Genomic DNA, 15,085 nt, shown 5'->3' with positions numbered 1-15,085 from the left:
GCCTGTTATGTGTAATCCCTATTTTGCTAAATCACATTTTGCGTTTTAAAAGTTTGTTATAATAAGTGTTTAAAATGCAAACTATCTGAAACGACATTGTTTTTTTAAAAAACTGTTCTTACAAGCAGGCTTGACTATATTGTAAGAGATGCTCAAATTACAGGATTAATTTCTGTGAGCCATACACAATCTAGTATAGTTAGGTGAAACTAATAGCCGGCTTGAGTTATGGGACGGTCAACATTGAAAACAAGGTGGACTGATGTGTCGTGGTCCTTAAATCGATGATGCTGTAAGAAGACTTTGAAGACCACTATCAGTCTGATGCCTCCCATAGAAAGGAGAGAGGGAAACCAGGGAATTATAGACCAGTTAGCCTAACATCTGTTGTGGGGAAAATGCTGGAGTCTATAATTAAGGATAGGGTGACTGAACACCTCGAGAATTTTCATTTAATCAGAGAGCGCCAACATGGATTTGTGAAAGGTAGGTCGTGCCTGGCAAACCTGATTGAATTTTTTGAAGAGGTGACTAAAGTAGTGGACAGGGGAATATCAATGGATGTTATTTATATGGACTTCCAGAAGGCATTTGATAAGGTCCCACATAAGAGACTGTAGCTAAGCTCATGGAATTGAGGGAAAAGTACAGACTTGGTTAGGAAGTTGGCTGAGCGAAAGGCAACAGAGAGTAGGGATAATGGGAAGGTACTCACATTGGCAGGATGTGACTAGTGGAGTCCCGCAGGGATCTGTCTTGGGGCCTCAATTATTCACAATATTTATTAACGACTTAGATGAAGGCATAGAAAGTCTCATATCTAAGTTTGCCGATGACACAAAGATCGGTGGCATTGTAAGCAGTGTAGATGAAAACATAAAATTACAAAGCGATATTGATAGATTAGGTGAATGGGCAAAACTGTGGCAAATGGAATTCAATGTAGACAAATGTGAGATCATCCACTTTGGATCAAAAAAGGATAGAACAGGGTACTTTCTAAATGGTAAAAAGTTAAAAAACAGTCGATGTCCAAAGGGACCTAGGGGTTCAGGTACATAGATCATTGAAGTGTCATGAACAGGTGCAGAAAATAATCAAGAAGGCTAATGGAATGTTGGCCTTTATATCTAGAGGACTGGAGTACAAAGGGGCAGAAGTTATGCTGCAGCTATACAAAACCCTGGTTAAACCGCACCTGGAGTACTGTGAGCAGTTCTGGGCACCGCACTTTTGGAAGGACATATTGGCTTTGGAGGGAGTGCAGCGTAGGTTTACTAGAATGATACCCGGGCTTCAAGGGTTAAGTTACGAGGAGAGATTACACAAATTGGGGTTGTATTCTCTGGAGTTTCGAAGGTTAAGGGGTGATCTGATCGAAGTTTATAAGATATTAAGGGGAACGGATAGGGTGGAAAGAGAGAAACTATTTCCGCTGGTTGGGGATTCCAGGAGTAGGGGGCACAGTCTAAAAATTAGAGCCAGACCTGTCAGGAGCGAGATTAGAAAACATTTCTACACACAAAGGGTGGTAGAAGTTTGGAACTCTCTTCCGCAAACGGCAATTGATACTAGCTCAATTGCTAAATTTAAATCTGAGATAGATAGCTTTTTGGCAATCAAAGGTATTAAGGGATATGGGCCAAAGGCAGGTATATGGAGTTAGATCACAGATCAGCCATGATCTTATCAAATGGCGGAGCAGGCACGAGGGGCTGAATGGCCTACTCCTGTTCCTATGTTCCTATAATTGGAGTGAACTTTTGGTACCCAAGGCAAGAGACGTTAATGCTGAAGAACACTTTCCCCTTTCGGGTACCAGTGCTGGTATCAAGTAATCCTGGGTCAGATGTGATATGCTTAGATGCTCAGTAAAGCTCCAGCCCAAAAATGTGCTTCAGTCGCAACCTCAGAAGGTTACCCATCCGTCACCAGTGTGATATTTCCATTTCAGTCACCAATCATCCTTAAGGGGACTCCACGGCATAGATAACATTAACTACATTAATGTGTTCTTGCAGGTAAGGCATAATTAAATGTTTTAAACAAATTAAACATAGCACATGATTTGAAAATAATTCAGGTACATATTTTATGGTAAGTATATACTTTTGAGAACAAAGCATACAACATAAACCTTTTAAATCACCTAGATTCAGGTTCTATAAATAAAAGGAAGCTTCGTGTAGTTGTATCTAGGACTTTCCTGTGTTACGTGCAATCAATGGATGCGTCAAGGTCTTTTTAGGCCGCTCAGCATTTCATGATTGTTCAGACGCTGATTTTAACACAAGATTAACGATCAAGGATATTAATCAGTTGTGTTTAAAAAATTACATAAAGCAGTTGTCATTTCCTGCCTTGATCGATCTCAGACAAACCTAACCCTGACTCAAAACTGCTGTGTCAATGATCAACTGAACTTTCAAAAATATAGAAAGTCCATTATAAAGGTGTTCCCTCGTAGTTAGCGAACTTAATATATATATTTTTAACCGATTTTTTATTGAGCTTTAAGAATACAAACATCATTATCTCCAGATAGTAGACAGTATCAATTATACTCAATGTAGCCGAGGTCAAATTGTATAGCAAAATGCACTTATATAATTTCCCTATGGTTTAGTGCAGTGTTGTCCAATACATTAGCCACAAGCTGCATGTGGTTTATTAGGAAACCAGATGCGGCTAATTACCTTTCTCATTAGTAAATAAGAAAATAGAAGGAAAGAAAGACTTGCATTAATATAGTGCCTTTCGTAACCTCAAGACATCCCAAAGTGCTTTACAGCTAATGAAGTACTTTTGAAGTATAATCACTGTTGTAATGTAGGAAACACGGCAGCCAATTTGCACGCAGCAAGGCCCCAATGGATAAATTCCTAGGGAGTTGTAGAGTCATGTATATTTACTCCCCCCTCCCCCCAACTACATATCTAAATCCCCATACGGGTTCAAATAAACCTGCAGTTTTAAAAACCCACTCGCTGCCTTCAAACTCATAAAAGGCCATAGGGATAGAAACACTGCCTGCAACCCAGCACTTTGACATTCCCAAAGAATAATTCTACACTTCATGGCACATTCTAAACCAGGTTCCACTGTAGTTCAAACGATATAAACGTATTGGATTTAGAAAAAAAGACATTTTTTCTTGAGACATGTGGAGTATAACAAAGCAGTTGTTAAAGGAAGGTTTTCATTATAGTCTGTATTCACATTTAGCATTTGTGTGGTTGCCTACACAGGTTAGATGAGTAGTGGCAACTGACATATCTAGTCATCTCATCACTTTCCTGTTATGAAATGTGCTGAATTTCACCAACAGCTCTGCATTATTAATGAGACTCTTTGCAATACACTGGTAACAAATACATTCTGAAAAGATCTTTTGTCCTCTTAGATCAACTTGATTACAAATTCACCACAATCTTTTTTCCTTCCATAACTTGTCCACTCATTCTTACAAGCCAAAATGCAATGACGTAAGTGGCATCAATGACGAAGTATTTCCACTCCACGCATAAATCCGTCACCATCACTTGATCGGCACAGCGAATCGTGACCGCGCTTTAGGCCAAAATGAAAATGCCCAAGTTTTCTGCCTCAAAGTTACGTTTATGCTGCTGCTCACAATACTACTGATTTGAACTATAACTTAGAATGAAACATGCCTCTGGAAGCTTTTTTTGAAATCACAAGCTTTCGGAGCTTTCCTCCTTCCTCACCTGACGAAGGAGGAAAGCTCCAAAAGCTTGTGATTTCAAATAAAGCTGTTGGACTGTAACCTGGTGTTGTACGACTCTTTACATTTGTCCACCCCAGTCCATCACTGGCATCTCCACATCATGGAAGCTTTTAAACCTCTCCGTAATGTTGCAAGATAATTATGTTGGAACATGGAACACAACATAATTTTTTTTAAAAACTATTAGGAATACAAACAATTTTCACGTCCTATCCATATTAAATTGGATTCTAAAATCATTGGGAAAACCCTACTTGGTCCACACTAATATATATTTATCCTGGCTTTAGCACATCTCTGCAGACTGCCACATGTTCTTAATGGTGAAAGCAGGTTGGTCGGGATGGCTTTGGTCAATGACAGCTCATGATAAGACAGGATTTAAGAAAGATGACTTGCAAAATAAAGGTGTTTCCCCTTGACCCTTCTTTCAACAGAATTGATGAAACTCACTTTTTTATTATTCGTTCATGGGATGTGGGCATCGATGGCAAGACCAGCATTTATTGCCCATCCCTAATTGCCCTTGAGAAGGTGGTAGTGAGCTGCCTTCTAGAACTGCTGCAGTCCGTGTGGCGAAGGTTCTCCCACAGTGCTGTTAGGAAGGGAGTTCCAGGATTTTGACCCAGCGACGATGAAGGAACGGCGATATATTTTCAAATCAGTATGGTGTGTGATTTGGAGCTCAACGTGCAGGTAGTGGTGTTCCCATGTGCTTGCTGCCCTTAAGTATAATGTTCATGTATAGCTAGTCTCCCACGATTGTCAGAGGCTGCAATACCATCTAGGGATGACTGTCTGGCTCAAAAGCACTAATATTTGTAAATTGAGTCGTAAATTTACAATCTATATTGTAAATAACTGCCATTTTACCACAGATACAGCCACCCATGCTTGAAGCCAGATTCCAGGTTACAGTAGATAGGGTGTAGGGGCCCACCTTTGTTACTTCCGTGGTTGGAATCTGGAAACCTGGGAATGGGGTTCTAGTGGTATCTGCGTACACCTCATTCCATTTCCAGGTCGGGATGGTGTGTGACTTGGAGGGGAACGTGCAGGTGGTGTTGTTCCCATGTGCCTGCTGCCCTTGTCCTTGTCCTTGTCCTTCCAGGCGGTAGAGGTTGTGGGTTTGGGAGGTGCTGTCGATGAAGCCTTGGCGAGTTGCTGCAGTGCATCCTGTGGATGGTACACACTGCAGCCACAGTGCGCCGGTGGTGAAGGGAGTGAATATTTAGGGTGGTGGATGGGGTGGCAATTAAGTGGGCTGCTTTGTCCTGGATGGTGTCGAGATTCTTGAGTGTTGCTGGAGCTGCACTCATCCAGGCAAGTGAAGAGTATTCCATCACACTCCTGACTTGTGCTTTGTAGATGGTGGAAAGGCTTTGGGGAGTCAGGAGGTGAGTCACTCGCCGCAGAATATCCAGCCTCTGACCTGCTCTTGTAGCCACAGTATTTATATGGCTGGTCCAGTTAGGTTTCTGGTCAATGGTGACCCCCAGGATGTTGATGGTGGGGGATGCGGCAATGGTAATACTGTTAAATGTCAAGGGGAGGTGGCTAGACTCTCTCTTGTTGCAGATGGTCATTGCCTGGCGCGAATGTTACTTGCCAGTTATCAGCCCAAGCCTGGATGTTGTCCAGGTCTTGCTACATGCGGGACAGAGGAAGATGGATTCATGCAATGCAACGCAAAACTCAGACCTAAGACGTGACTGGATGACAAGGGCTCTTCTAGACCGATTCAATGGTACAGTTTTAAAAACAATGACAGGTTTTCACACAAAATACATTGTGCAGTGCACACCATGTTGACAGTCAGCAATGGTGATATTTCTGCAGGAACGTTAGTTGACAGTAATTGATCTCAAATTCATTGGGGACTTTAGAAAAACTTTCTTTGGTTAGAACGTGGAATTCTCTGTCACAAATACTGCTGAAAAAATAAAAAGGGAATTAGGTAGTTGCTTGAAAAAGGAGGTACATAAAAAGGACAAGAGAAGTGAGCAGGAAAAGTGTGATTAGACGATGGTTCATGTGGAGAAAAACACCAGTGTAGACTTGTTGGGCCAAATGGCCTGCTTCTGTGCTGTAGCATTCGACAATTCTAATGAACATTTCATAGCTGCTATTGTTCATACTAACCACACAAATACCCTCAATAGACTTTCTCTATTTCTGATGATAGCAGTTTGTTAGCCAAAACTCTTATGATCATTCGTTACTGAATCTCCAGAAGACTTGCATTAAGAATTATCTCTAACAACTGATCACTTATAGAGAGGTTTTAATGACTATGATTTGCCCTAGAATGTTTCCATTATATGCAGGTCACATGATCAATAGCCAGATAATGTGACAACTAATAAACATGACATCAAAGTATACATGTTGGACAACGGAGACATGGTGGGGTAGATTTTGAATTTGTCGCCAAGGCGTAAAACTAGCATTGCAATCAATGGAAATTAAAATCGCGTGGTTTCCATAACAGGTGGCCTATCTGCAATGCAAGTCTGATGCCTGGGCAGCAATTTGAAAATCTACCCCAATATTTCTAGACAAATACATGGACACTGTAAGCCACTTTCAGTGACTTATTGGTCTGTGTCTGAACTAATGACGATGCTTTACGGATATGTTCATTGTTTGACAGAGTTCTGGTTATTCCGAAGCCAAAGCCGATACTAAAGAATGTTGGAAGCTAAACAGAGCACGATTGTTGTAAAGTTGCACGAGGATCCCTTGTGGCATTAACTAGAATGCATGTTTTAAAAAGGATCAGTTTGATTTACTATGTACCCCCAATTAGTATGCACCACAAAAGGTACAATTTTAGGTTATTGCACTCCCTAAACCTCTCTCTCCTTCTTTAAGACCCTCCTTAAAACCTACCTCTTTTGGTCACTTGTCCTAATATCTCCTTATGTGCCTCGGTATCAAATTTTGTTTGATGACGCTTCTGTGAAGCGCCTTGAGATGTTTTGCTACGTTAAAGGTGCTATATAAATGCAAGTTGTTGTTGTTGAAATAAGTACTGAAATAGCAGTGCAATCATGCTTTTCAATGTTCATGGGAATTTCAGGGACTTCTCTACATCTTTCAGATGTGAAACCAGGTGGGCTGTACTGCTAAGCAACCAAAGTGAAAGGTTCATTGTTGCACTTTTTTCTTGTGGCAGAGCAACAACATTTATGACATTCTAGAATATGGCCTTCTACTTACTGGTCTAGTGCCTTGTAATAAATATCTAGGTCCTTGTTGGCCAGTTCAGTTGTTCTCATTATGATCATCATTTCTCTGAACTTTTCCTCGGCATCTTTATACTGAGCGTCTCTCAGCTCCTTTCTGAAATGAAGAATTTCCTCCTCAAATCCTTTCTGCCGCCCATGGGCCAGATTCCGATTCTTTTTTAAATCATCTAGTCGATCTTCCAGCTGTTTCCGTTCACTGCCGGCCGAAAGAAAATACTGGTCTTACATGTCAAAGTCAAAAACAACAATTTCATAAATCAGAGTAGGCAGCAGTGCATACATGTACTGACTGGCGTCATACATCAGGAGATTTCGGGAATAAATATATCTTGATTTTAACCAGAACAAGTGGAAAACCTCGTCTTTTGCAGGTTAATATATCTACAGGGATGTACAAAAGAATACCCGTTCTTTCCTATTCCTAATTCAGTATTCTGAATGCCTGATCCAGAGCAGAATAAGTATACATAAGTTAGTAGAAAACAGAACTGATATTCTTAGGTGTCAGTCTTGGCTTAATGGTAGCACTCACGCCTCTGAATCAAAGATAATGGGTTGAATCCCCACTCCAAAACTTCAGCATGTAATCTAGGCTGACACTTCAGCGCAGTATTGAAGAAGTACTGCATTGCTGGAGGTGCTCACTTTCCGGTGAGATGTTACACAGAGGCCCCATCTACCCTCTTGAATGGATGTAAAAGATCCAATGGCACTATCCAATGAACAGCAGGGGAGTTCTGTGTATTCTGGCCAATATTTATCCCCCAAACAAAAAGCACCACTAAAACAGATTATCTCGTCGTTCATCTCACTGCTATTTGTGGGAGCTTGCTCTGCATAAATTGGCTGCCACGTTTGCCTACACAACAGCAAAATGACTTAAATTGGCTGTAAAGTGCTTTCAGAAGTTTTGAGGGCGTAAAAGTCGCTATATAAAGGCAAGCTCTTTCTTTGCTTAATGACTTTCAAGGGTTAGTGAAAAATTTCACATGCAGCTTTAAGCTTTACTTGTGGTTGACTCTTCCTCATGGATTCACTGGGTTCAATAGAAACCATGAATAGAGCAATTTGTGCATTATGAGTGGAAGAAATAAGCTTGAAGGGCGGAGTGGGCTTTTTTCATTATATATCTTCTTATTGGACTACTAAATACAATTGCAAAATACTTCACTTTTCATTTCAGCAGCAACTAACTGACAAGCTACCGTTGCCAAATTCATACAAATAACTTTAAAATTTGCCCTATGATTTGCCCTAGAATGTTTCCATTATATGCAGTTCACATGATCAATAGCCAGCTAGATTGACAATTAATAAACATGACATCAAAGTATACATGTTGGACAATGGAGACATGGTGGGATAGATTTTCAAATTGTCGCCAAGGCGTAAAACCGGCGTTGAAATCAATGGAAATTAAAATCGCGTGGTTTCCATAACAGCTGGCCTATCTGCAATGCAAGTCTTATGCCTGGACAGCAATTTGAAAATCTACTCCAATATTTCTAGACACCGTAAGTCACTTTCTGATTCATTCGGATTCAGTTCAGAACAAATTGTAGAAAATTAATTGACCATAAGAATGCACTCTACCGATCTTTCAGAATTGAGAAAGGTATGTGAAGGACCAAGAGCCACAGTGTAAAAATACCAAGGTAGGAAAGAGGAGAGAAAGCAGGACAAACCAAGAAATTCTGGTAGGGTGGACACGGGTTTTAAAAGCCAAGTTTACAGACTGAGGGAGGAAAGATATGCCTGGGAAAGACTGAGAGAGAAAGAAATGATGGATTAAGTTTTGATTTCTTTTACAATCAAATATTAGCACTGAAATACCTCTACAGAAATAATTAAAACACCCAAGCTGTCCCCACAGTCTGCTCTATACTCTTGCTTTAATGCATTTTCTTAACTAGCAAAACACTGAATATGGGACTATATTAACATCACAATGAATTTAGATAGATTCTATATCAACATTTAATTTTGGAGCAAATACCAATGCTAACCTTGAGCACTGGAGTGCAAAAATTATATTCCATTTGATGACACAATTCCCTACAGACCACTGCCAGAAGAATATACAAAACAAAATCTTATTCTATTATATCTGTTCTTCTCCATTCTCAAACCGAAATACACATTAAGCCATTATCATTAGCAAAAACACCTCAAAATCCCCCCAAAAAACCCCAGAGCTTCTTCCATTTTGGGGTCACAATTGCCTCAGGGTGGAGGGAGAAATTTCAGGCTTCCGTAAAAGTTTCTAACCTGTAATTGATTGCCTACCTTGGAATATCGAAAGGGTTAAATAGTATCCATGATGGTGGGGGAAAATTTGCATAGTCACTGAAGGGAATAGTTTTGATACATGGACAAAGATCTATACATTTGATTTTACTTTTTGCTATTTCAAAACAGTGGCCTAGCTTCACAGAAGGTGTTTTCAAGTGGATCATGCACCAGCAGGATGAAGCTGTTTCACAAAAGAAAGTCATCCTGCCAATGCTGGATATTTTGCAAACAGTCATTTCATTTTTACAAGCTCCCTTCAGCCCAGGGGCAGCCTGCTAAAATCTAGATCTGGCTGTAACAGAAAATGTAGTTTTGAAGATCAGTGGCACTCAGAACACTTAGCAACAATTCAGCATTTGTGGAAACTTCGACTGTTTATTTAGGTTTTCCCATACTTCCTCAGCTGCATCACTTTCATCTCTCCAATCTCCTTCAGTCGTTCCTTCCTCTGAGTCTCTACACCTTTCAATTCTTCCATCCTCTTTCTCAATGTCAAGTTATCCTGCAACCACCGCTCCTCAAGCTGGAAAAAAAGGTGAAATATAATTCTGCATATTTTGAATAGCATTCATTCACCAGATATACATATAAAGAAACAAAAACTGCAAAGTAAATGCTGGGAATCTGAAGTCAAAACAGAAAAATGCTGGAAATACAGAGCAAGTCCATCAGCATTTCTAAAGAAAAAAGATGGATTAACATTTTGAGTGCAGGTCCTTTGCTTGGTGTAGAGTTATGGTTTAGCGCTTTGCACAGTGAGGATTTAACCATCATGTAAAAAGGATCAGCACTCAGATGGCTCAGTTGCTAAGTCCATTGCCTGGCGTGGAACTGAGTCATAAACAGAGAGGGACAAGTTTCCACTAAGTTAGTTAATGTCAGAAGTGCTACAGGTCCCAGCACCACTGGACTAGGGGAAAACAGAAGTCAGTCAGGGTACTCACTTGTTAACCTGTGACTCCTGTTGGAAGCTGTACATATTGGGCAAGGGCTGAGCTGGGCTCGGCTGTATGCTGGCCACGATAAAAGTGTCTGCCAACATTCACCATCTGACTTATGAAGAATGGCCACGTATATAATTTGCCAACATGAATCAATACCTTCTGGAACGGGGAGGCGGGGGGGGGGGGCAAAGCTATTAGACTTTTGCTCAATTTTAATATGTTTACCAAGTAAGTATTTTGTAAAAAAAAAGACACAGCAAAATTGCAAAAGCAGCACACTGTAAAATGGTGCCACCACCTCAGTCCAACATCGTTTTTGGCTGGTTGGGCAGCACAGCTAGTTTATAACACCATTGCTCCCCATGCCTGAAGCCTAGATTTGAACCTAACCTCATCAAATGGGATTCAGGTCACTTCTGTCAGATTTAAGCATCCCAATTAAATGAATTTAATCCACTTCCTCGTGGATAGACAATTACCCGTGACTCTGCATTAATTAATGGTGGTGCTCAAACATCAACAAGGGTCGTTGATATGAGAAATGGAACTGTCACTGGAGCCAGGGGGCAGAGGAAGAGAACATGGGTTCTTCTCGAGCTTGATTTTAGATGTTTTGTTGGGTAAGTGCAGGAAGTTTTACCCTGACTCTAAGCAGGAAGTGCAGATCGTTACTGGGTACAAAAGAAAAATAGAAAAACATTGCTTACTTTGAATAGCACAATATTCTACTTCTCCCTCCCCTCAAATAAATATGAAATCCTGCAGTGAACATTCTTCTCAAAGAAACAAACTATTCTCAATCACAGGAGCTCTGTAATGATTTCCTGTCTACTTTAGACACTGACTATAAACTACTTACAGGAATGTTCACCCTCTTTTGCCCTCCCCCCATCTTTAAGTATTTTTTTAAACTTAAAAAAACTCTTATCTTGAAGGATTGCTTTTATTGATAAAACCTTTGTGAGTGCTGTCAAACTAAGTTAAATAAAACACTACCATAAAAGAAACACTTATCAGCGAGATCTACTATCTGCAGCCACACAGATATAGTTGTGAATCTTCAAAAGTCCCATTAATCCACTTACTGAAAGTGAAGCTTGACAGATGAACGTAATTTCCATTATTGCAATAGTAAAATGTTTTTAAAACTACTATGGCAGTCTCCTGTAACGACTGAGCGCTGCCTGGAATAACTTATCACTGTTTCTTAAATATTAAGTTTTTTTTTCCAAGAAGTTCTAAATCAGAGGCGAGATGAGGAGAATTTTTTTACGCAGCGAGTTATGACGATCTGGAATGTACTGCCTGAAAAGATGGTGGAAGCAGGTTCAATAGTAACTTCCAAAATGCGAATTGGATAAATACTTGAAAGGGGAAAAGTTGCAGGGCTATGGGGAAAGATTAGGGGAGTGGGACTAGCTGGATTGCTCTTTCAAAGAGACGGCACAGGCTAGAGCAAAGCCGTATTGGTGATGATCAGCTCGAGTTTTGATACATTTTGCCATAAGGAGACCATTACTACTGACCTTCACAATATAAAAGGGACCCTAGGTAGTGGCATTACTGCCAACACAAGCACTGAAGTCTTGCATTAACAATTTGTCCGCTGATGGTGTTGCAGGTCACGAAAGAACTGTTTCTTCACTCTGTTCTCGTTTATCATCATTGGTATGTGGATATTAATGAGAACACTTCTGTTTCTGTAATAGTCTCTCAATCATTAGGCAGATTATCCTACTCAAATTAATGTCATTGCAAGATATAAATTCTGCATTAGTGGTATATAGCAAATCAGAAGATGCTGTCCACTGCCATGTTCCACCAGCTGTCCCTTCCTATCAGACAGGTTTCATGTCGTGCATCAATATCACTGCAAGCCAGCTTCCATGCCACCAAGCAAATATCAGGTTCTTATTGCCTATTTTATAATCACAGTCAGCTGAAATGTTTTCAAATGGCATGGCAGCCTCAAACATCCAAAGTCGAGCAAGGAAAGTCATGGCCCGCCTACTAGCAGGCCTGCAGCTTTAGTTCCCAGTGACAACCACCCTGGTTTCTATCGTCTCATTTCATTTGCAATCACATTTTTTTCTGTAACAAGGTAAAAAAAATCCACATGGGAATGAATTTAAATGAAAACAGTTTCAATTGAGTCATTTTCATTCCCTTCTCCTTCGTTTTGTGCTCCAGTAAGCCAAGGCAAGATTGTATGCAAACTTCAGCGTGCAATCCATGAGTGTTGGGAGAGAATCAATGCACATTCTCCACCTTATGGTACAGCACTGGACATTATTTTAAACGAGGTCCAAAGCTTTGCTACCCACAGTCCTTAATTACAGCGTCCATGCACAATCGTCAGATACTACTTGGCTCGTGACCACCCGCATCCAAAGGTGACTGTTATTTATCTAGTTTCTACCTTTTGACAGTAACAATAGAGGCCCTACTACTTACAAGGTTATCACCATTAATTCTATTCAGATCACGGAACCATACAAGTGTCTTCACCACATCAAGTTTGCAATCAAGAAGGGGGGCAGGTGAATGGTTCATAAGAGGAATCAGTTACTTAATCCCATGAAATCAATTTTACTCTATCAAATAAGAAATGACTGCTGAAACTATTCACTAAGAGTGTTCAATTAATTTACTTGTATCGTGCTGACAGGCAAGAAGCAACCAAGGGGCTCCACAACTTATTTCAACATTCAAAAAGTTAATTAAACTCAATCAGTATTTACTTCAATAGCTTATTTATATTAAGTCAGCAACTTTGTATTTGTTAACGTTTCTGCGGACGCAACCGAGACTCCAGGATGGTATGTTGCCTCCCTGGTGCAAGGGTCAAGGATGTCTCGGAGCGGCTGCAGGACATTCTGGAGGGGGAGGGTGAACAGCCAGTTGTCGTGGTGCATATAGGCACCAACGATATAGGTAAAAAACAGGATGAGGTCCTACAAGCTGAATTTAGGGAGTTAGGAGTTAAACTAAAGAGTAGGACCTCAAAGGTAGTAATCTCAGGATTGCTACCAGTGCCACGGGTTAGTCAGAGTAGGAATGACAGGATAGCTAAGATGAATACGTGGCTTGAGAGATGGTGCAAGCTGGAGGGATTCAAATTCCTGGGCCATTGGAACCGGTTCTGGGGGAGGTGGGACCAGTACAAATTGGACGGTCTGCATCTGGGCAGGACTGGAACCAATGTCCTAGGGGGAGTGTTTGCCAGTGCTGTTGGGGAGGGTTTAAACTAATGTGGCAGGGGGATGGGAACCGATGCAGGAAGTCAGTGGGAAATAAAGTGGTGACAGAAACAAAAGGCAGTAAGGGAGAGTGTACAGAACATGACCGGACAGATGGTCTGAGAAAGCAGGGCAAAGACCAAGGGAAGTCTAGATTAAACTGCATTTATTTCAATGCAAGAAGTCTGATGGGCAAGGCAGATGAACTCAGGGCATGGATGGGTACATGGGACTGGGATGTTATAGCTATTACTGAAACATGGCTAAGGGAGGGGCAGGACTGGCAGCTCAATGTTCCAGGGTACAGATGCTATAGGAAAGATAGAGCAGGAGGTAAGAGAGGAGGGGGAGTTGCGTTCTTGATTAGGGAGAACATCACGGCAGTAGTGAGAGGGGATATATCCGAGGGTTCGCCCACTGAGTCCATATGGGTAGAACTGAAAAATAAGAAGGGAGAGATCACTTTGATAGGATTGTACTACAGACCCCCAAATAGTCAACGGGAAATTGAGGAGCAAATATGTAAGGAGATTACAGACAGCTGCAAGAAAAATAGGGTGGTAATAGTAGGGGACTTTAACTTTCCCAACATTGACTGGGACAGCCATAGCATTAGGGGCTTGGATGGAGAGAAATTTGTTGAGTGTATTCAGGAGGAATTTCTCATTCAGTATGTGGATGGCCCGACTAGAGAGGGGGCAAAACTTGACCTCCTCTTGGGAAATAAGGAAGGGCAGGTGACAGAAGTGTTAGTGAGGGATCACTTTGGGACCAGTGATCATAATTCCATTAGTTTTAAGATAGCTATGGAGAAGGATAGGTCTGGCCCAAAAGTTAAAATTCTAAATTGGGGAAAGGCCAATTTTGATGGTATTAGACAGGAACTTTCAGAAGTTGATTGGGAGAGTCTGTTGGCAGGCAAAGGGACGTCTGGTAAGTGGGAGGCTTTCAAAAGTGTGTTAACCAGGGTTCAGGGTAAGCACATTCCTTATAAAGTGAAGGGCAAGGCTGGTAGAAGTAGGGAACCTTGGATGACTCGGGAGATTGAGGCACTGGTCAAAAATAAGAAGGAGGCATATGACATGCATAGGCAGCTGGGATCAAGTGGATCCCTTGAAGAGTATAGAGATTGCCGGAGTAGAGTTAAGAGAGAAATCAGGAGGGCAAAAAGGGGATATGAGATTGCTTTGGCAGATCAGGCAAAGGTGAATCCAAAGAGCTTCTACAAATACATAAAGGGCAAAAGGGTAACTAGGGAGAGAGTAGGGCCTCTTAAGGATCAACAAGGTCATCTATGTGCGGAACCACAAGAGATGGGTGAGATCCTGAATGAATATTTCACATCGGTATTTACGGTTGAGAAAGGCATGGATGTTAGGGAACTTGGGGAAATAAATAGTGATGTCTTGAGGAGTGTACATATTACAGAGAGGGAGGTGCTGGAAGTCTTAACGCGCATCAAGGTGGATAAATCTCCGGGACCTGATGAAATGTATCCCAGGACGTTATGGGAGGTTAGGGAGGAAATTGCGGGTCCCCTAGCAGAGATATTTGAATCATCCACCGCTACAGGTGAGGTGCCTGAAGATTGGAGGGTAGCAAATGTTGTGC

At 41.2% G+C, this 15,085-nt stretch overlaps 1 protein-coding gene across 2 annotated transcripts in view; it reads right to left on the bottom strand.

Annotated features, from left to right (window-relative positions):
* Positions 1 to 15,085, bottom strand: part of rad50 (RAD50 homolog, double strand break repair protein) — a 143,003-nt gene that overhangs the window by 29,474 nt on the left and 98,444 nt on the right. For both annotated transcript variants that reach the window (XM_067996065.1, XM_067996066.1), the window contains 2 exons: positions 9,687 to 9,814; positions 6,971 to 7,195 (listed from right to left, as the gene is read on the bottom strand). In XM_067996065.1, coding sequence (XP_067852166.1) covers positions 6,971 to 7,195; positions 9,687 to 9,814 — 353 coding nt within the window. The remainder of the gene's footprint in view (positions 1 to 6,970; positions 7,196 to 9,686; positions 9,815 to 15,085) is intronic.

Source organism: Heptranchias perlo, chromosome 14 (genome assembly GCF_035084215.1).
Source record: "Heptranchias perlo isolate sHepPer1 chromosome 14, sHepPer1.hap1, whole genome shotgun sequence".
In the NCBI taxonomy this organism is placed as follows: Eukaryota; Metazoa; Chordata; class Chondrichthyes; order Hexanchiformes; family Hexanchidae; genus Heptranchias; species Heptranchias perlo.
Note: the sequence above shows the minus strand (reverse complement) of the source record. Positions and strands in the feature narration are given on the sequence as shown.